The 22,500-nt window shown below is 42.8% G+C and overlaps 1 protein-coding gene across 4 annotated transcripts in view; it reads left to right on the forward strand.

Annotated features, from left to right (window-relative positions):
- Positions 1-21,327, forward strand: part of zbtb37 (zinc finger and BTB domain containing 37) — a 37,240-nt gene extending 15,913 nt beyond the window's left edge. The window contains exons 4-5 of one of the 4 annotated variants that reach the window (XR_011357558.1): positions 482-576; positions 15,623-15,707. Coding sequence is in view for 2 of the 4 variants with exons in the window: in XM_069937556.1 (XP_069793657.1) it covers positions 15,623-16,105 (483 nt within the window). In the remaining 2 variants the exon portion in view is untranslated. Of the gene's footprint in view, positions 1-481; positions 765-15,622 lie in introns of those variants that run through there. The other 3 variants (XR_011357559.1, XM_069937556.1, XM_069937557.1) reach the window with 3 other exon arrangements.
- The last annotated feature ends 1,173 nt before the right edge of the window (positions 21,328-22,500 follow it).

Genomic DNA, 22,500 nt, shown 5'->3' on the forward strand with positions numbered 1-22,500 from the left:
GATTAAGAATGACTGGTGCTTGTGTCTCATGGAATCAGCTCAGGTAGGTGACACAGGTAGTGGTGCTGTAGCCCCACAGCTCCAGAAAACCTGGTTCAATGCTGACCTTGGCTGCTAACTCTGTATGTTCTCCCTGTGACTGCACGGGCTTTCACCAGGTGCTCCCACGGACCAAAGATATGCAGATCTGTCTGCACTTTGTTTTTCTTACACTAACTGCAACTATGAATATTTGTCTGTCCATTTTTTCATATTTTTTATTTCTTTATATGCCTTGACGTATCGTGACTAAACGTATACCATTGTAGTTGGCGCATCTTGCGCACTTGTGTGGCTGCAGCAAGTAAGAATTTTGATGCATCTGTACATTGTACTTGTGTATATGACAATAAACTCATCGTCTTTTCCATCCCAGACATGAAACATTGATTCAGTTAATGTGAATTACTGAGTGTTCCAGCATTTTCTGTTTTTATTTCAGATCTCCTCACAGTCCTAATCAGTGGCCGACTCCTCTGGTGACCCCAGGGCTAGATTCCATTCATTCGCTACTCTGCAGCAGTCCAATAGTGCTAGGTGTGTCTCCTTGAATGTGCTCTTTAACCTGTTGTTTTCTGCCCTCATGGCAGCTGAACCTGACTATGTTGGACATGATGACACTGTATTCCTTTTTTATTCCTGTCCTTGCTTAGGAAGAAGGTGAGATTTGTAAGTGTCTCTCTGGAGAACTGGCAGTAGTTTAAAATAAAACAGCAAAAGGAGCCGAACTATGCTGCGTACATGGTCCTTTTTGGAAAGTTGAAAATGTAATGTGCAGATTGCATCCTAAAGCCCAATTTAAATGGTTGGAGAAGCATATTACCTCATAAACAGACTCCTTGCGCCATCTGTGGAAGAACCTACTTTGGCCTTGTAAGCTAGCTCAGAACTCAAAGCCAAGAGTAGAAGCCTCAATTCCAGGGAACTGCCAAGAAGAAAGGGTTAACAGTTGTTAAGAGGTGAAGGAATGCCAGGGTACATATTTATCACAGAGATTGCTGGTTTTCTCTGTGGTATATGAGTTGGACCATTGCGCAGGCAATGATCTCTTCCAGCTTAACCAGGTCCTGAGCAGAGTCAGTCTGCACTTCCTCCCAATTTTTAACATGAAAAGTATGGAATTTTTTTTATTAGTCCACCAATGGGATTATTATCTTCCTTGACTGTCAACTACTTGGAAAGTTATGGAGCAGATTGGTGTTAGAAATCTCACCCAGAATCACCTGGAAGGCCACACTTTTCTGGCATTGCTTTATGTTGCAAGGGATGTCGTTTCCAAATGATGGCTCCAATGCCAGCCTCTCCAAGCTTTGTTCTTAAAAGACATCAAAGCTTTCTAATCTCTGCCTCTCTTATGCTCCTGGTGCAAACGATATGACCAGTAGGCCTAGGGGCTTGCTCCAACCTTTGTCTAGTTGCTGTCTCACCAAAGGTAACTGGAACACTTCTTGCAGTAAAGCATTACCATGGAGAAGGCATGATGCCCTGTTGCTCTTTCAATGTAGCTAAATGGCAGCATCCCTTATGCAAAGGCAATCCACGCCTGTGATCAACAGCTTCAAGCCTAATGCACTAGAAAGAACTGGAGAGGCTCAACCGTGCAAGAATTATTAATAATCCAGAAAGGAGCAAATTAATTTCTCGACAAACTTTCTGCACATGGGGCATCAGGAACTATATACTTAGTTCATTATATCATGTGCATAAAATAATATCAAAAGTCTAACAAAATTCTGGTCTGGAAGTCCAGATAACTAGTTTAGAAAAAGCCAAAGATTGTGCCACACACTCTATAGAGTTCTACCTTGAGCACTGTGAAGTGTTCTGGCTGCCACACTTTCAGAAAAAAGGCTCAAGGATTTGTAGTATATTCTTCTTTTGGTAATATCTGGACTACATTATTGGGATGGATTACAGAATCTAGGGTTTAATTCCCTGGAATTTAGAAGATTGAGACAATGTGTTGCAGGTTTTACACTGTTAATAGGAATTGATGGGGTGAATAAGGAAAAGAAGTCAGGGAATCTCTAGAATGAGGGGACGTGGCTTACATATTAAATCCAATACTTCTACAGTGTTCTGTAAGTCAAGACTGGCTAGAACTCTTGATATTGATTTCCTTTATTCATGTGTATTAAGGTATAAGGGAGAAGTATGGGTATGTATCACAGATTAGCTGCAACATCAGAATAAGATGATACAAGCTTGAAGGGTTTGTTGTCCTACTCCTGGTTTTTTGATTCTATGCATCTCTGGGCTTGCATCAGAAATTTTCAAATATGCATCAATATTTCATGGGCCATGTAAATGTTTGTAAAATCCTGCAGCACAGAAGTAATGTGGCCCATCATTGCCTATGTCAGTACCTTGAAAAAGTTGTCCAATTTAGAACCATTCCCTTTTTTTTAATGTCCTTGGTCACAGGTAAAACATGGAAAATTACAGTGCAAGAACAAGCCCTTCAGCCCACCATGTCTATGCTGATCATGATGCCAATCTAAACTAATCTCATCAGCCAAAGTTTTATATGGTTTTAACTCCTTGAATAAACAGAGCTGAGAGAGCCATAAAGGACTTGAAAGGATCTGATATCCAAATATTCAAATTTTCCCACTCTCAAAGGATTTTTTTTTTCTTTTTTTCTAACCTTCCCCTCTCTGAGACGGAGGGCTCAGTTCATAGCATAGCCCTGACCTACATCCCCCTCTACCCACACCTTAATAAGTTTTGCTGAACTCTTCTTCCGTCACCTCTGTCTCCAGGCCTCCTTCCATGACCATGACTCTCCAACCCCCACCCAAGACCCCTCCTACTTTAAGTCTTCTTCCTCCTCTTGGACACCTCATCCTATCCAGCTGTCCACTCTGGAACTTTTTATTTCCAATTGCCACCAAGACTACAACCATCTCAACTACTCCACTCCCCTCTCTTACTTCCTCTGAACATTCTGCACTCCACTCTCTGCAATAATCCCAACCTCATTATCAAACTCCCAGACAAGGATGGTGCTGTTGTGGTCTGGTGCACTAACCTCTACCTTGCTGAAGCCAGATGACAGCTCTCAGACAGCTCCTCTTACTTATCCCTTCCATAGGACCAACCCACAGCTCATCGAGCCTACCTCTAATACCATCTCCAACCTCGCCACCTCTGGTCCCCTCCCTCCCATGGCCTCCAACCTCTTTGCCTCTCACCCCACACTGCTCTTTTCTACCTTCTGCCCAATATACATAAGCCCAACCATCCAAGTAGATCCATTGTTTCTGCTTGCTCTTGTGAACCGAAGTAGTTTTCTCTTACCTAGACTCTATCTTTTCTCTCCGGTCCTATTCCCTCCCCTCTTACACCCACGGCACCTCAAATGCCCTCCCTCTCTTCAATGACTTCAGATTCCCCGAACTGGACCACCTCATATTCACAATGGATGTCTAATCCTTTTATACCTCCATCCCCCATACAGAAGGTCTGAAAACACTTTGCTTCTTTCTGGACCAGAGACCTGACCAGTCACCCACTGCCATCACCCTCCTCCACCTGGCAGAACTTGTCTTCACTCTAAACAATTCCTTAACTCATCTCATTTCCTCCATATCAAAGGAATAGCTATGGGTTCCCGCATGGGTCCCAGCTATGCCTACCTATGGGCTTTGTGGAGCAATCCATGTTGCAAACCTACAAAGGCAAGGCCCCTCAACTCTTCCTCTGTTATATAATGACTACATCAGGGCTGCCACATGCACCCGCTGCCAACTTCCACCCCAATTTCAAACACCTGGTCCATCTCGACAACACTTTCCCCTTTCTGGATCTCTCTGTCTCCATCTCAGGAGACAAGCTTTCCACCAACATATATTACAAACCCACAACAACCTTGACTACGCTTTCTCACACACTGTCCCCTGCAAGGATTCTATTCCTTTTCTCAATTTCTCCAACTAGGTCACATCTGTTCCCAAGATGAGGTCTTCTAGTCCAGATCTTCTGAAATGTCTGCCTTTTTCCACAAACATGGTTTCCCCTCTACCGTCATCAATTCACATGCCCTCTCCCGTGGCCACCTCTGTCCCCAGTCACAGCAAATAGAGGATTCCCATTGTCCTCACCTACCACCCCACCAGCCTCCGCATCCAAAACACCCACCCATATCTCCTCCCTCATCACAGTTTGGGGCCCCATTCAAGCCTTTCAAGTGAAGCTTTCAAGTTAAACAGCACTTGTGTATCTGCAGGATTCATTTGCTGCATCTGGTGCTCCCTTTGTGGCTTTCTCTATGTCAGAGAGACTGGGCGCAACCTGGAAGATCCTTCATTCTGTCCGCACCAGAGATAGGGACCTCTCAGTGGCCAACCATTTCAGATCTGCATCACTCTCCCATACTTGCATGTCTGTCCATGGCCTCGTACTATCACTAACATTGACTGTCCAGTTTCTGCTAACCTGCTCTCCTTTTCCCCCTCCCTTCCTTTCCCCTGTCAGTTCTCCACCCCTTCCCTCTCTATTCACCTAGCCATCCTTCCCCTTGTTTTCTCCTGTGTCCTCTCTCCCTTCTCCACTTACTACCTCCTACCTTTGCGTCCATGCCTCTCCCCTTTTTTATTCGGATATCTGGCAACATTTTTTCACACCTTGATGAAGTGGTCAAGCCCAAAACATCAGTCATATATTTTTATCTTTGCTATATAAAAGACACTTTTTGATCTGCTGAGTTTCTCCAGCATTGTGTTTTTATTGTTTATTTATTTTTTCAAATCTGGTGAGAAAACTGAGAGGTTGATAATTAAAAAGATTTTTTACAATTAGTTCCCACTGACCATCTAATGTCAGTCAGGCTCTGAACTCTTTGGGATTTGAATCTGTGGTTGTCACAATTGTTGCAGGATTTCTCCTTTGCTATATTTGTTTTTTTATCACAGTAATTACCTTGGTGACAGAGCCGGTGATCAAACTGGCAGGGTCAAAATGATGTTAATTTACCCAAGGATCTGTATGGATTGTTTTCATGCCCTCCACAACTCAAACTTGTGCACAGTAAGAAGTGTGAATGTACAATGCATTTAGGATTTGAAGCTTGAGGTGGGATGTCATAATTTGGATTCTGAGTACTGGGTAGTGATTTCTGATGCCTGGTGTCAGCTTGCTGGCAAGCCAAAAGGGATGCTTGATGAAGGCTTCTGGCCCGAAATGTGACCATTCTTTTTCCTCCCACTGATGCTGCTTGACCTGTTGAGTTCCTCCAGCAAGTTGTGTTATGCTTCAGTTTCCAGCATCTGTAGGCTCCTGCATATCCCCAGGGACAGTTGGGTTTGAAAATCCAGCCAACCTGGGCATCAGAGGTTTAAAACTGTTGCAAGTATGAAGCCTTTTCAAAACAATCAGCACTTTTACCCCACCTTTTAAAAAAAATCTGAAAATTAAGCAATTTGCCTGTCTAATAAAACATCCTGTCATGAAATGTGGTGTACCAGCAGATGATGTCAGGAAATGGAATAAGGAAAATAGAAAATGTTGATTGAGTTAATTGGTTCCAGATGAATAATTACATGATATAACTTTAACATTAACACTGAACAAATGGAAAGTATAATGTTACTTGCTTTAGCTGTGGAAATCTCGGTCTAATGAGGCATAGAGACGTCAATAAATGTTTGTAAGACACACACACACACACACACACACACAGGTTTTTGAAGAATAGAGGAATTGAGGGTTATAAGGGCAAGTGAAGCTAGTCCATGGCCCAATTAGCCATGATTTTATTGAATGGTGGAGTAGGTTTGATGGACCTGATGGCCAACTTCTGACGAAGGGCTCTACCATTTTTCTCCTACTGATACTGTTTGGCCTGCTGAGTTTCTCCATCGGATTGTATTTTCCTCCAAATTCCAGCATCTGCAGTCAATTGTGTGTTCCAAGTTTACTACCTCTGCACCTTTTTTTTGTCATGTTATATGTTTACGGCCATAGCTGTTGGCTGGGTCTCAGCAACAACTTTCAGCCTTCGGCTTAGCCTCCTGATCCAAATCCTATTCCAGAGGTTTAGTCACATAATCTAGGCTGACGCTTCAGTGCAATGTTTAAAGAATGCTGCATTCTTAGAAGTGCTCACGTTCTGAAGTTAATCGAGATCCTGTCTGCCCTCTCAAGTAGAAATAAAACATTCATTCGCACTAACCAAAGACATGCAGGAAAATTCTCCCAAGTGTCTGGTCACAGTTTTTAATCCTTCATCCAACCTAACTAAAACAGGTCCCCATTATCCCTGCCCAGAAAGACATGATTGAGTATTTTCTCCAACAGGCAAATCCAGAGATAGCATTGCAGTAAGTGGTTGATTTTCTGCACATAATTATTCTCTGTTTAATGCTTTATTAGGTTCTTGGTGGGGTTTCAGATGTGTTCTGTTTGCTGTAGTTCATGAAGACTGAGATTTATGGACTGGAGACACATGAGAGACTTCAGGCTTTGGAATCTGGAGCAAAACACAATCTGCTGGAAGAATTCAGCAGGGTGAGCAGTTTCCATAGGATGAAATTGACATTTGACATTTAGGGTTGGAACCCTGTATTGGTTTTTTTTGGAACATTTTATTTTTTGTTTTCCATCGATAAACAAAGAAACAACTTCACAGACTGCTTCAAGATGTACAGATATCCCCCAACAATCTACATACATTTGATGTTTCCCCCCCCCCACCCCCTTTAAAAAGAAAAAGAAAAGGAAAGAAAAAAAGGGAATGCTGGGTGTGGTTTTGGCGCTTTCAATGAATGTCCGGGGATGCTGTGGAGCTTCCCCCTTTTTGTAATTTATTCATTTTGTCAGGGTGTGGCTACAGCTGTACTCCCATGTACATCAGATATGGCTGTCATATTTTCACAAAGGTGCTATGTCAGTTTCTAAGATTGTATATGATTTTTTTCCATGGGAATACAACTGTGTATCTTTGCAGTCCACCTACTCATAAGAAGAGGGGAGTCAGACTTCCATGTCATCACTATGCATGTTTTTGCTACCGACAAAGCAATTAATAAGAATTGAATTTGGAATTTGGTTAATTTATAGCTTATGTCCATGAGGTTCCCCAGGACATACATCATTGGGTCTGGCAGAAAGGTTAATTTCATTATCCTGGTTAGTATATCTGCCAAAATGTGCCCACCTTTGCACAGGATCAGATTGCATGAACAAATGTTCCCAACTCCACTCCACACCTGAAACACGTCTCCGGAACCTCCGGTTTTGCTTTGTGAATCTTGTGGTGGGATGTAGAGCTTGTGTAGAAAGTTGTATTGAACCAGTCTGTATCTAGAGTTAATCACTTGTCACACAGTCTCTACACCAGTCCGACCAGAATCTCTCATCATTTGTCTCCCATCTCTCTCTTGACCCGTGTAGCCCTTGCTTGGGGCTTTCATCTTGGAGTACAGAGTACATTCTTGAAATAAATTTGGGTGCATTTCCCAGTTGAAACATCCCCTCTGCCTCGCTAGGTATAGGCAGGGTCATTATAGAGCCCCACCTAACCCTTAGGAATGATCTTAACTGGAGGAAACAGTGAAATGTCCCATATGACAAATCGTATTTACCTCTTAGCTGTTCGAAGGACATAAGCTGTCTCCGTTCGTAGTAGTCCTCAGTATATCAGATCCCCTGCCGATGCCAGATCTCCAGGATTTTATTTTAGTTCATGGGCATCAATTCATTGAATCAGTGGCTCCTCTGGTGATATTCCCACTTTTTCTCCAATACACTCATTGATCTCATGCCAAATTTTAATCAGATGTTTCAGTATGGAGTTATCTGGGTTTTTTTTGCTATTAATTTGTATATAAAATCTTTTGCAGTCCTCTTCCCCCATTGCATGCAATCTCATTTGTACCAAAGAAGCTAATTACCCTCCTCAAAGAAGGATGCAAGGAAACTTGACTGAGCTGCTAAATAGTATTTTTTAAAATCAGGTAACCTTAAGCCCCCCCCTAGTTGTAGTCCCATGTCAGTTTTTTTAAAACTATCCTGGCACTTTCCCATTCCAGATTATTATTTCAACATTTTAAAGAAGGACTGTAGTAATGTAAATAGTAGAGATTGGAAAAGGTACTCGAGTCTCAACATCACCTTCATCTTTATACAGTTAACCCTCTCCATTAAGGTAATGGGCAGGTCCCTCAATCTTATTAAGTCACCTTCAATCTTCTCCAGCATGGTGGGGGGGCGGGGGAGGGCAATTAAATTTGTATAAATTTGCCAGCTTGCTGTCAATCTTGATTCCTAGGTATTTCACACCTCCTACCTGCCAACTGAAATGACTGTTTCTTTGGTATTCTTTATAGTCAATTATTCAGTGGTATTATCTTACTTTTTTCTATATTGGCTTTATAACCATATATTGTACCATAATCCTTCATTGTGGTAAGTAGTAGGTCTATCAGGTACAGCAACATGTCATCTGCCATTAGATTTATTTTATACTCTAGCTGGCCCACCCTGAATCCCTTTATCTCTGGATTTTTCCTGCATCAAGGAAGGTACCAATTGAAAACTTTGACCATTCCTTTTTCTCAGTGATGATGCTCAACCTGCTTAGCTCCTCTAGCAGATTATGTTTAGCATTAATAGGTAGTTGTGGTGGCTGTTTAAAACATTTCCTTCCTTTTAAGATGCATTGCTTGGAGTCCAGCCTTAAATCTTGAAACTGATTGGCTGACGAGGTCAGAACTCATGGTCATCTTCACAGTTCTGCTGTGGAATCTTGCTGTGCACAATCCAGCTGCCAGTGGTGGCTGAAAAAAGAACTTGTAGTCCTGACATGCTTCAGGTGTTCCTGAGGTAGTGAAAGATATAAAAGAAATATATGTACTACATTTTGAAATTATTTGCATTTATAGAATCTCTTTCACAATTATACAGCATCACGTTTTTCAAATTTAACTGACATCTTTACACCATTTGGGTTTCAAGACCAGCAAAGTGGGGGGGGGGGGGTGTTTATAGATAATAGGTAATGAATTTGTCATACACATTGTACAATGTACATGTGCACCAAAATTCATTCTTGCTGCAGCTGAACAGTTACTTTGTTTTTAAAAAAAGAACACTACAAAAAAAGCTAAAAATGACAATAGTAATTGAATTAAAAAGAGACAATAATGTTTTTAAAAATCATAAATATTGTTATCCCTGGGCAAAAATGTAACTGCAAAAGTACAAGACAGTCCTTTACTTGCTTGATATCAAGTTCTGGGTTCTTTGCCGTTGGAATGGTCTCAGGATCTCGACCACTTGTTTAGGAGAAACCATGAAATGACAACAGAGTTCTTTCAAATGGATTCCATTTGGACAGCCAATAGTGCTGGAGGGAACCAGCGGGTCAAGTGCATTCAGGGGTCAGTCAACATTTCAGGTTTACCCAGTCTCAATGAAGGGTCCCAACTCAAAACATTGACCAACCATTTCTCTCCGCAGACGCTGCCTGATCTGCCGAGTCGATCCAGCAGCTCATTGCTCGATTCCAGCGTTCATGTACTTTTTTCCCTTTTAGGTAAATTGTTTGTTTGAAGTGATTGCTGGCACATCAGTAGAGAATATCAAGTTTATTTGGCATCTGAACTGACATTTTGCATTGTTATCTTTGAGCATAACCTCTCTAAATTCTGAGTGTGTGCAGGTTCAAAACTTCCAGAGCTGAGCACAGTTGATGAAGGGCCCTGGGCCAAATCATTGGTTACCCTTTACTTCCTGTCGATGCTCCTTGAACTGCTGAGTTTCTCCAGCATATTTACATATTGCGCCCTGAATTTTTCACAGCATTTAAAATTTAAATGTTATCTACAGCTTGGTAGAAGTGTATTCCGGCCATTTAGACTTGTACTGCCCAATTACACCCAAATTAATTTACAACCCCATATGTTTTGGATGATGGAAGGAAACTGGAGCACCTGTAGAACACTTACTCAGACACAGGAGAACGTACAAACTCCTACGGACAGCACCAAATTCATACCCTGGTCCCTGGCTCTGTAATCGTGCTGCTCCAACTGTGCTGCTGATCTTTCAGAAAGAACTGAGGTGGAGGCCATCTTGTATTCTTGACAGATATTGTGTTTGGCTCTGAAGTTTGCTTATGTGTTGGTAAATCGTATTGTTTTTTTCCATACTCTGTACTTGGCTTACATACTCCAGGGGGCTAGTGCCCCACAAAGGCTGTACTGTGACTGGTTAGGGCAGCCTGAGCATGGGATAGTGATGTCAAGGCGCTCAGTCATAATTCCTCAGTGGGAGCTTCACCCCATTAGCTCTTCAGCCATGCATGTAAACTAAATGTCTGAACCTGCAGTTCTCATCTATCTATGTCATTCTTGAGCAAAAGTGGCAGCTGGGCCAGTAGCTCGTGGACTCACTGTCTGAGATGACAACCCATTGTGTCTTCTCTCCAGACGCCAGCTGGGCAGGGGCCAGCTGAGCAGGGCTCCCACACCCAGGAGATGTATAGCAAGGTGGTGCGGGCTCTGATAGGAGTCTTGGCTTTGAGCGTCGTGCCTCGACGCCTCGCCACACTTGATTGTGCACAACATTTATAGACTATTCAAATAGATCAAGATGGTAGCTCTGCTGCAGCTGCTATAAGGGCTGGTGCTGTCCCAGGCAGAGGGGCAATTGGAGTCACATCCTTTCAGAGCTCCTTCATGGAATCCTGCTCCTGGCCATTCTACCCCAACAGCCTTCTGTGCATGTTTACATTGCCTGTAGAACAGGCAGGTTTTCCATCGCAGGTCCATGGATGTCTGCACCCAAAATGGCAGTGCTCACATTCTCCAGGCCTCATGGGTTGCAAGCTTTCCATAAGAGAGAACCTGGGAGAGAGCCCCATGAAGTAGGAGCTCACGACAGCAGACCAGTGTGGAGTTAGCCAGCCGAAGGACTCCCACTTTGCTCTGGGATGCTGATGACCAGGTATTGAAACCAGGATTCGAGAGGGTGTCAGTGAAGAGCATGGCTCCTGAGGGGCTCTCAGGCACTGACAGTTTCCTGATGCGTGGGGTGTTGAAAACCAGGGGCTGGCTTGATTTGTGGAGCTTGAATTCAAGGGCAAAGGAAATGACAGCTTCAGAGAAGGTGGCGAGATCCCTGAACATTCTGTCTCTTTTTCTCCTCTTTCTCTTGGTAGTGGTATCTTTTTGTTTGCCTTTACATTTCAAAGTTATGGGGAAAGTTATTTTGTGTGACTAATAAATGGAACCTTAAATTTTTGAAAAAAATTTCAAAATAGCTTGAATCAGAAGCACTGTAAAATACTAAAAGAAACAAAATAAATGGTCTGTGCTAGAGTGCACAGGGCCAAATACTCTTTACAAGCTCTGATGCATCTGAGCTCCATCTCCTCCTAAGACTTGCTTGGGTGCATGTGTGCAGACATCCAAGCTTCCTGAGCCGAACATTGGCAATTCAACCCCTTTTTCCAGGGCAGATTTGTCAGCTGATTTGAATAATACAGACACATGATCAGGAAGTGGGACATTTGGGCCAATTATTTGTTCATAGCCAAAATAAAGTGTCTGTCATGAAAAACCGGGGTGCAGAGAAATTTCTCCTCTCAAGAGTAGTCAGACTTATGATTTGTCTCCCTCAGAGAGTGGCGGACGCATCATCAGATATATTTAGCTGGAGGTGGACAAATATTGGAAAGATCATGGAATTGAGGGTTCAGGCAACTCGCACAAAATGGAAATGAGGCGAGTTTTTTTTTAGTCTGAGTATTCGGTGTCTGGACAAGGTAGAAAGGGGAGCTGGTGGAAGCAGATACAATAGTAATGTTTAAGAGACTTCTTGATAGACATGAATATACAGAGAATAGAGCGATATGTATCATGTGCAGTCAGTGATGGCCAAAGGTTCTGAATCTGTACTGCTTGGTGGCCTATTTATCTTAGAAATAATGTTCACTTCAAGGGCACTTGGCAATGGAAATTAATGCTGGCTTGGCTAGTGTTAACCATTCATTCAGGGGATGAATTTTAAAAATTGGTGGCATTTCAGGTTTTTGTGGGATACTATGAAATGGGGAGTTTCGTGCCAATACACAAACAGAAACTACCATTAGCAAGGAACACAATACTGCTTTTTGGCATGAGCAATGATGAATAAGGTATACTGGTGATGGAATGGTGTAGGTGTGAGAAACAGAAGTTCCTTCACAGATTTCACTCGAGACAAAAATTAAGAACAAAGAACATTTATTGTACAACAGTGCAAAGTTGGGTGCTTCCCCTTACCATGGGAATATACACACATACTGGGGCTCACCCAGCTTTTATACAGTTCATTTCAGAGTAGAGGTACCCTCCCCGCCTTAACATTCTTCTGTCTCCTGGATTGGTTTGGCATTTGGTAATTCTGTCTGCCTAAGTGCAGTTTCTGTAAACTTGAAAGACCATGGGGTATCCTGTCTGGGTCCCATCATGTCATTGTCCTTATTCATGAATCTGCCTTTGTCCTTATTCACACATCTCAGTACTTACTAATTCTGCAGAACTTGCTAATTCTTTCTATCGCTATAAGACCCTTATTCTATTATACTTGCGTAACCCTTCCTCACACTCTTATCGGAATTCATCCCTACTCAGCACTTACTTAACTTCCTCTAATCTAGTCTAGTATTCCTTATTTCATTCATACTAGCTTTACTTCCTATATTCTATTATCTCTCACATAGGGAAAGTATTAATAATGTCTTCAGAAGATCTGGTGCCAGTAAAGTCCTCAAAAGTGCTGGAGGTACTCAGCAAGTAACATGACATCCATAGGAATTAAAGTCAGTCGATATTTTGGGTCTGAGCCTTTCCTCAGGAGAGTACGTTGTTCTGCACAGCCTAGTTTACCTTGGTGGGCCTGTTTCAATGCTGGAGGACTCCAAAGCACCTTAGTGTTCTCTCTGTTGAGGTAATGATAAAAAGAAACAATTTCTCACTTGAATAAAAAAGGCACTCCTGAAGAAGGGTTCAGGCCCAAAATGTCATTTGCCTATGTATGCTGTGTGATCTAGCACTTTTGTACTGCAGTAGACTCCAGCAACTGCAGACTTCCTTGTTTCCCTCACCTTGGTGCCAGTAAAATGTAATTTCAGACAACTAATTGAAGTTTGGGTGTTCTGGTGAGATCAGAGGACCGGCAAAGTGGATTGATCCACTATGCTATACTTAAGCACCTGTAAGAATACGCAAAGGGTTACATAGGCTGGATGCAGCGCTTAACAAAGATTTACAGACTCCTGCTTAACAGGAGGAGTACGCATGTGTTCCTGCTTGTAACATTCCAAAGTTTAATAAGATTCATGATACATAACATCTTTGATATAACATATTTATTATAATTGAAGCGTGCATTTAAAAAGCAAACATTAGCTTGGCTAGAGGGACTGGGGTTCTTTATGGCCTAATGCTGGCTGGCCAAATCCCAAGCACTTTCTTTCAACTCATTTACTATTCTTTTAACATTACAACCCAGTGCTTCTGCATCACTTGGTACTTCAGAATTGGAACATGAATGAACTCTCTCTGTTTTTAATGTCATATTTTCAAGAATGCCATAACACAACCTCATTTACTGCATTTGGTGTTCCCAAGGTGCCTCCTCTACATTGGTCAGGCCAAGAGCATCTACACTCTTTCCACAATAGCCATCCTGAGCTCCTGGTTTAAAGCCATTTCAACTCCCTTTCCCACACTGACCTGACCATCCTTGGCCTCCTCCACTGCCAGAATGAGTCCCAACGTAAACCAGAGGAACAGCACCTCATTCCACCTGGGCAGTTTGCAGACCAGTGGTCTGAACATAAAACTTTCTAATTTTAGGTAACGAATCCCCCTCTTCTTTCCAGCTACTTCTGTTTATTCCCTTCCCACCCAGCCCTCACCTATTCTTATCCCCCTCCACAGTTCCCCCCAAATTCTTCCTTCTCCCTACCTGCTTTAGGTCTGTCTGGTCCCAGCTGTTTTTCCCTATCAGCTTTTTCTTGACACTATTATCTCCTCTTATTAGATTCTAGTTGCCTTTGTCTCAGCTTATAATTTGGCTCCAGCCTGTATGACTCATCTTCCACTAGATCCCTTTGGCATGCCTTTGTCTAGCACCTGCCAATCAACTACAGGTACATCTGTCTGTCAACCTTCACCTATCCCCAACTGCTTCTGTCCAACCCTTCCCAGTTTGACCTTGTTACGTTGACACTCTCCCTTCATTGCTCTCGGGTCTTGGTGAATTGTTCTGACTAGAAACGCTAACCATTCTTTTCCTCCTACTGATGCTGCTCGACTAGCTTAGCTCCTTCAGCAGACTGTATGTTCCTCCAGATTACCAGCATTTGCACTCTTTATGTGTCACAGCACACTACTTGGTCTTCTCTCCTGCTGAGGTATCTCTCTGTGGGCAAATTGACTTTTTCGCAACTCAGCATTACAACTGTGACTATGGCCAAAAAGTGCTTTGTTGATTGAAGTAAAAACACAGAGAAATGCTTGATATATAACTGAAGTTTCAGTCTTGAGTCCTCCTTCAAGGTATGAGCAAAAAGCTGAATAAAAAGACTGGGGGAGAAGGAAAGAAAAGGAGGGGGAAGCACTGCCCAACAGACAAAAGATGATAATTGGATATGGAGAGGAAAGGTGAGAATTGATAGGGTGAGGGGGTTACTCAGTGAATGTAGAGCTGGAGGAAAGGAGAATGAGGGAAAGGGAGAGAGAATGAGACAGCAAGAGGAAAGGAGAAGTAGGGATCAGGGAAGGGGGGCGGGGAGATGATATGGGGCTAATGGAAACCAAAGAAGTTAATGTTAATGCCATCTGGTTGAAGGGTGCCTAAACTGAATATAGGTGTTGGTCCTCCATTTTGCAAGTGGTCTCAGTCTGGCAGTGCATGAGACCATGGACAGACATGTCAGCATGGGAATGGGGTGGGGAATCGAATGGAAGCCCATCTTGGATAATCTGGCATGGAAGTTCTTGTCCTCGAATCAAATGTGATGGTGACAGAGCAATTACAAGAAAGGAATGGAATTGTTACAGGGGACAGGGTGTAAAGAGATGTAGTCAAAGTAGCTGTGGTTTGTAAAAAATGTCTGTCATGAGTTTGTCTCCTAAGAAGGATATAGACCAAAAAAGGGAAGAGTGTTGCAAGAGATGGACCAAGTGAATTAGATCCAACGAGTGTACCCATGGCTACCCCTTATGGACCTCAGTTATGCCTGCCTTTTTGTTGGCTATGTGAAGGCATCCATGTTACAGGCCTACACAGGCAAGGCTCCTCAACTCTTCCTCCGCTTCACTGATGACTAATTTGGTGCTGTCTCATGCACCCAAAATGTCCTCATTGATTTTATCCACTTTGCTACCAACTTTCACCACAACCTCAAATTCACTTGGTCTTATCTCTTTGTTGGTTGTGATACACTTCAGAACATCGTACTGATGAATTGCAAGAGCTACAGGTTATAAATATAAAGAGAAATCCATCAGTGAATGCTGGCTGATTAACCCTGCCCTCATAATTCCTGCTCTGCTTATATCTTCTGAGTTGATCTTGTGCTCTCTTCTAGACTGGCGAGGTTCCACTTTTTGGTGCCACCGGCTATGAAGAGTACCTCCGGGACCAGGAAGTGGCTGAGCGCTGGTACCGTTACAACCCTCGGCTGACGTGCCTATACTGCGGCAAGTCCTTTAACCAGAAGGGGAGCCTGGACCGCCACATGCGGTTGCACATGGGCATAACACCCTTCGTGTGCCGGATCTGCGGGAAAAAGTACACCCGTAAGGACCAGCTGGAGTACCATATACGCAAGCACACTGGGAATAAGCCCTTCCACTGCCATGTTTGTGGCAAGAGCTTCCCGTTCCAGGCCATTTTAAACCAGCACTTCAAAAAGAACCACCCTGGCTGCACACTGCTGGAAGGGTTGCACAGTATCTCACCGGAATCCGCCTCCAAGGGACAGAATGGGGAACAGTCGCCATCTCAGGATCAGGCCAAAGCAATGGGTGAACTCATTCACACTCCTATCTCAACTACAGGGCCCGACTGACTGCACACTGGGGCAGGTGTCTATCTGAGAGACTCCCTGGGCACTGATTGTTTTTTAAAGAGTGGATGATTTCATTTGAATTTGGGACCCTTTGTACAAAGGGTTTTTTTTGTCTGCAGGAAAGCAAGATCACGTCTCCCAGCTACGGAGCTGCAAAAATTCACTAACAACCCATTATCCTTTTAATATGACATTTCCCCCACCTTACAAAGGTCGCAAGAAATTCTGTGAGGAATTATTGGATGTATAATGACAAGATGGGTGGGGACAGGGTGAGGACAAAGGATCCTATATATTAGAAGACTTGAGTAGCAAATGTTGAATGACCAGATCCAGTTAAGTATTTTGCTGAATGGATCTCAGTATACCCTTGAGGGTTGTTAGTATAACAGTCAGAGCCCCTCCCTGAGCTCATTCCACAGGAGGTCCTTGGGAGGTCCAGAGCTACCTCCTTAAAGCTGTTAAAGTGACATATTGAGAGCCTTCACCATTTCAAAGAGATGACAGAGATCGGGATCATCTCTGGAGAGAGGTGACTGTTGAGGCAAGATGGGGAGGAAGAAATGGGTCTGGAGTGGAATATCTTAATTTTGCTTTGGTGTAGCAAATGGAAAAGCCTGTGGTTCTGTACATTTCTATAAATGACTGACAAATGAGCTTTTCAAAGTGCTTAAAAGAAAATGGGAAACTCCAAATGAACATGGGTGCCCAGGTTTGACAGTAGATTTACAGGTGAGTGGATTTGAGTGTGCAATGTTTCTTATAGTGTATGTGTCTTTAACCTGAGAGATCCCTTTAAAGACAAAGTTTATCTAAAATGTCTCCAATTAAGCATTTGTGTGAGTTTGTGAAGCTGCTTTGTTTTAATCAATAATGGATTGGGGAAATGTACAGAACCTAGAATCTTCCATAATTTACAGCATTCCTGAAATAAATATTGATCTTTTGACTTTGGTGCAGAAATGCTTCTAGAGAATCCCTGAATGGTTGAGTGGAATGGGCAGGAGTACGGCAGTGGGAATAGAAGGGTTTCAGATGCACCATGAGTCTCTAAAGAGGTGCTCGACCAGGACACAATTGAAGTCTGTGTCTCTGACTTCCTCAATCTGCAGAATCCTCATTTTACTCTCAGTTGACACTGTTGATTGTTCTGGTGATGGTTTCAGCTTAGAGGATGGTGGTAAAGCCAAGCCTTGATGAAGATGATGGTTGATAAGCAGAGGGAGAGCAACAGTAGGAGTCCTGAACAAAGTTAGGGTCAGGCTATTTCATAGCGAGAGAGTTACATAAAAAGTGATAAATTTCTCTCTCAATTAAGGCTCAGGGTCAATTGAAAATTTCAAAGCAGTGGTTAATAAGACTGTTGTTATGCAAGGATATTTAATGGGATAGGAGTGGTTATAAAGAGTCAATAGACAGATTGGCCATGATGTAACAGTGTAAGAACATACTCAATGGACTGAATTGTTTTTGTTCTACCAACAACTGGGATCATAAGTGCTTCATATCACAGAGTCTTGAAGACCTGCAATAGATGGGAGCTGCTGTTATTCTCAGGGTGTTAATGTTTTAAACCAATGACCAGTTTTGTCTAATTAGATGGACCCAGCAAGGCAAAATACTAAAACAGGATGAATCAAGCAGTGATTAGGGGCCATTACATTTGTGAGTACGTTTTGCAATACTGTTCCTGGCAGGAATATTAGATGCTTGCATTCAGTGTGGAGGAAGAGGAACTGTGGCCTAGATAAGGGTTGAGTGAGTTCACATTGCAAACGGATAGAGGTTAAACAGTCCATCCTTTCCAAATCAGTTACCCATCACTTTCATCCAGCAATCCACCCAGGCTAATTCTGGATGTTGTCTTGGTTTCTGTCCCTGGAAAGCAAGGAGCCCTGTGGAGCATACTAGAGATATTCCCTTTCTGTTATGACTTTTACACAGCTGCTGAGAAGTGGGAAATGCTGGCTGTGTAAAAAGGTCGTGACGGAAATTAGCAGCTAATTTCCATCCTGACATTTTTCCTCCAGGAGCTCTAGACATTTTTATAGACTACCTGCTGTCTAAACTGTCTGCAGGTGCTTCACAAAAATGGGCTAATGAATATGCCCAACTGCCTCGCTCCTAGCCCCTGCCATCTGTTGCTTCCCCCCCCCCCCCCCCCACCGTCTTCTGCCCCCTCCTGCCCATCTATCTCCCGACGTGGCAGCAGGGGTGTAGTGCTGCCAAGGCCAGAGTTCACCGGAGCAGAGCATCGGCTCTCAGCGACGGCCCAACGTGGGAGCAGTGGCTGTCTTTATTACCCATTATTCCCCACACAACTGGAACCACTGTGCTAGAGTCAGAGATACACAGAATGGTTCCAGCTGCATGAGTGATTATGGGTGAGGAGAACAGCCATTGCTTCCGCATTGAGCTAGCTGCTTCTTGCTTCTCTACGGGGCTGAGAGTCACCTTTCCACCGAAGGTAAGAGAGGGCTTCCACAGGGGTGGGGACCAGGGTCAATGGGGAGGGGGGGGTGTCCTCTGAAAATGAAAAATATTTGCACAAAATTTTAAAAACTCAGTTATATTTTATTCAACCTACAACCTACCCCCACCTCAAACGTACAGCCTCCAAAATCTCATCAACTCTGAAATCTCATCAACTCCAAAATCACCATAACTCTTGTGCCAACGCCCTGCCTCTGTGAACAGCTATTCTGGAGGTAAGTATGCAAATTTATTATGGGAAATTAACGTTACTTTTGTGTAAAAACCGTAAGAGACTGAAGTCTCCAAAAACCACCACTACCTTTTGCTTTCTGTCCCTGAACCAGTGTTTAATGCAGTTTGCCACTTTTCCTTTTGATCCCAGGAGGTTGTGTTTTCTTCTTCAATCTGCCATGTCTAATAAACCTCACTGAAATCCACTGACTTGATACCAAGTACTCAAACATCATCTGAGCTCAAAAACAATCAATGAGTGAGCTAAGTGTCACATTTTATAGAAATCTAAGCCACACTGACAAACCTCAATTAACTTGTGCCTTTCTTTAAATACTGGTTTATACTGTCAACAATGCTTTCCCATCACTGCTGACCTAGGGGCGTAGAGAGATTCAGCATGGAAACAGGCCAATGGGTCTGTGCTAAACATCAACCACCCATTTATACGTTAATGCTGACCTAGAGCGATATATTTATTCATAAAATCACAGGGTACACCACCACCTGGAAGTTGCCCTCCAAGCCACACACCATACTGACTGGGAAATGGATTGCCATTCTTTTGCCATCACTGGGTCAAAACCCTGCAACTCCCTGACACCATTGTGTGTGCACCTACACCCTGAGGACTGCAGCTCACCACCTCCCTTTCAAGGGCAATTAAGGGTGGGTAAAAGATGTCTACAAAGCCCTCATCCCTTCTTTGGATAATGAAAAACATTGTTATCAAACCTTCAGAATCCATTCTTCACCTACACACTGGGAGCAATTTACAGTAGCCACTAACACACCAACTGGCACATCTTTGGGTTGTGAAAGCAAATTTGAGCACCTGGGAGGGAGAGGAAACCTACGAGGTCACGGAGAACATACAAACTCCATGCACTAGAGATTGGGATTAAACCTGAGTTTCTGCAGCAGTAGTTAGTACACTAATGTGGCTCCCTTTTTAACCAATGGCACCATATCAGCAAACTTCCAGTCATCTCCCACCATTTCTGTTTGCAGTTTCAAAGAAAAAGGCCCTTTGGCCAATTTGTCCATGCCAACTAAGTTATCTTCCTAGTCTCACTTGCATTTGGCTCCTAGCTCTCTAAACTTTTCCCAACCATGTACTTATCGAAGTGTCTTGCAAACATTGTAATCATACTTGCTTCTACTGCTTCCTCTGCCAGTTTGTTCTATATACCCACCAACTTCTATGTGAAAATCTGACCCCACAGGTCCATTTTCAATATTTCTCTTTTTACCTTCAAATTATGCCCTCTAGTTTTAGACTCCTCTGGGGAAAAAAGGTGACTATTTACTGGTATTTTATTGATGCCCCTCAGCCTCCTGTGCTCCAGAGTGAGGTGGGAAATAAGCCAATGCTATTTATTTGCTTACCTTCTTTTCACAGACTGCAACAAATTTTATTTAGAGCTGGTATTTTGTTCTCTGTTTATCATTTCCACCTTTTCACTTTCTTACTCATTTTCAATGCTCTTATCATACCCTCTTCTGGGAAGACAAACGCAAAGAATTTGTTCTCCTTTTCCTCTGTCATTTTTTTTTTTCGGAATGATAATGTGTTTATTGTCATATATATTGTACAGTGCACATATGCACTGAAATTCTTGCTTGCTGAAGCCACGCAGACTTCCTCTAATCCTCTGAGCCAAACCTTCAGGTTTTCTTTGATTTCATCTACCATTATATTTTCCCATAATCCTGATGTCCTTTTAAATTCCTCCTCCATTTTGCTGCGGTGTTGTGCTCTCGATGTCCTTCACGAGACTCCCTTTTAGTTGTGTCCCATCCTTTCCATTCCTCAGCAGGTCCAGAATTGGGAGCTCTTTCTTTAACAAGGATAGTTAGCTGAATAAAATTGTGCCAACTCCAATTTTAAAAAGTTCTTCCTGGTCATTCTGTGCTCTGTATCTTGACTCTGTTAAATGTAGCCAATAATGATCATTGTTGTCAAACAAGAAAATTTGCAGATGCTGGGGTTGAGTGCAATATACAAATGTGCTGGAGAAACTCAGCTGGTCTCACAGCAGCATCTGTAGGAAGGAAAGAGTGACCAATGTTTTGGGTCTGAGCCTATCATCAGGAATTATGATTATGATTAATGCTGCAATATGATCTTCCTCTGCCATCCTTTTCAAGTGGTAATGATAATGTTTATTGTCAAATATATTGTACATGTGCACTGAAATTCCCAGGACATGCCTAAGTGAAGAATGAGCTGCTGGAGGGACTTGGGGGGAGGGGGGGTGGTTGTCAGACAATGTCCAAGGGTAGAAATGGTCAAGTAGCATTTTAGGTCACCACTGTTTATCAAGACTAAAGTAAAAAGGGAGTAGTATCACCTCATATAATAGGTTCGACCCAACATGTTGCCAGGTTATTTCCCTCATGAATGCTGCCTGACCCACTGAGTTCTTCTAGCTCCTCTCTGTTTGCTCAAGGTTCTAGCATCTGCAGTTTATGTATTTCTCTGCAAAACTAAGTAAAATGCTGCTTCCCTCTCATTGAATTTGCTTCATCATGATTTCAAATGTATTCATGAGACATTAAAAATCTCTGCTCCTTCTATACCCTCTAACGTCCCACTTAATGTTTGGAAAATTGAATGTCACAACTGCCATTGCCTTGTTATTTTTGCACTCTTCATAAAATAACCTGCGTCTCTCACCCTCCCAGAAATGTGTCAGCCTCTCTTTATTGCCTCATTCCATCCTACACGGCCTTATTTGTTGGGCTGCTAACACTTCTGCCTTACCCCCTAAATTCATACCACTAGCACAGTACCAGGCAGGGTCTGAGAACCAAACTCCTCTCAGCACCACTTTTAGCCTCTTAAGGGCTTCACAGCTCTTGCCATTTCTTTCCTTCCAAACAGTTTTTAATCCAGTTTACCATCTAATTTCTTGTTGGTTAATATCCTTTTGGTGATCTTCCATACGCTACTCCTTTCCAAACATGACGCCTACTCTTCTTTCTCCAATCAGCTACCTTATTTAATGCTCAAAGGGAAACTCCTCCTGTGTAATCATTCCCAACATAAGCTTGAGATTTCAGATTTATTGTCAGAGTATATAGGTGGTATCACATCAACCCTGAGATTCTTTTTCTTGCTAGTGAGGCAGAATTACCACTTATTGGCAGTGCAGAAAAAAAAGCTGACTCAACGTACACATGTAATAAAAGAAATGTAAACAAACTGTGCAATAGAGAGAGAAAAAACAATAAAGTGCAAAAGTAAGAGTCCTTAAATAAGTCCCTGATTGAGTTTGTTGTTGAGGAGTCTGATGGTGGAGGGGTCGCAGCTGTTCTTGAACCTGGTGGTGTGAGTCTTGTGGCACCTATACCACTTTCCTGATGGCAGCAATCAGAACAGAGTGTGTGTTGGGTGATGTGGATCCTTGATGATTACTGCTGCTCTCCGACAGCAGTGTTCATTGTAGATGTTCTAAAGATGTGATATCCTGGCCTGTGTCCACCACCCTTTGGAGGGCTTTACACTTATGGATATTGGTGTCCCCATACCAGACTGTGATGCAACCAGTCAGCACACTTTCCACCAAACATTTGTAGAAATTTGCCAGGGTTTCTGGTGTCATAACTCATGAGGAAGTAGGGGCACTGTTGTGCTTTCTTTATGATGCCATTACGTCCAGGAAAGATTCTCCAAAATAGTGACT

The sequence above is a fragment of the Narcine bancroftii genome, chromosome 5 (assembly GCF_036971445.1).
Source record: "Narcine bancroftii isolate sNarBan1 chromosome 5, sNarBan1.hap1, whole genome shotgun sequence".
In the NCBI taxonomy this organism is placed as follows: domain Eukaryota; kingdom Metazoa; phylum Chordata; class Chondrichthyes; order Torpediniformes; family Narcinidae; genus Narcine; species Narcine bancroftii.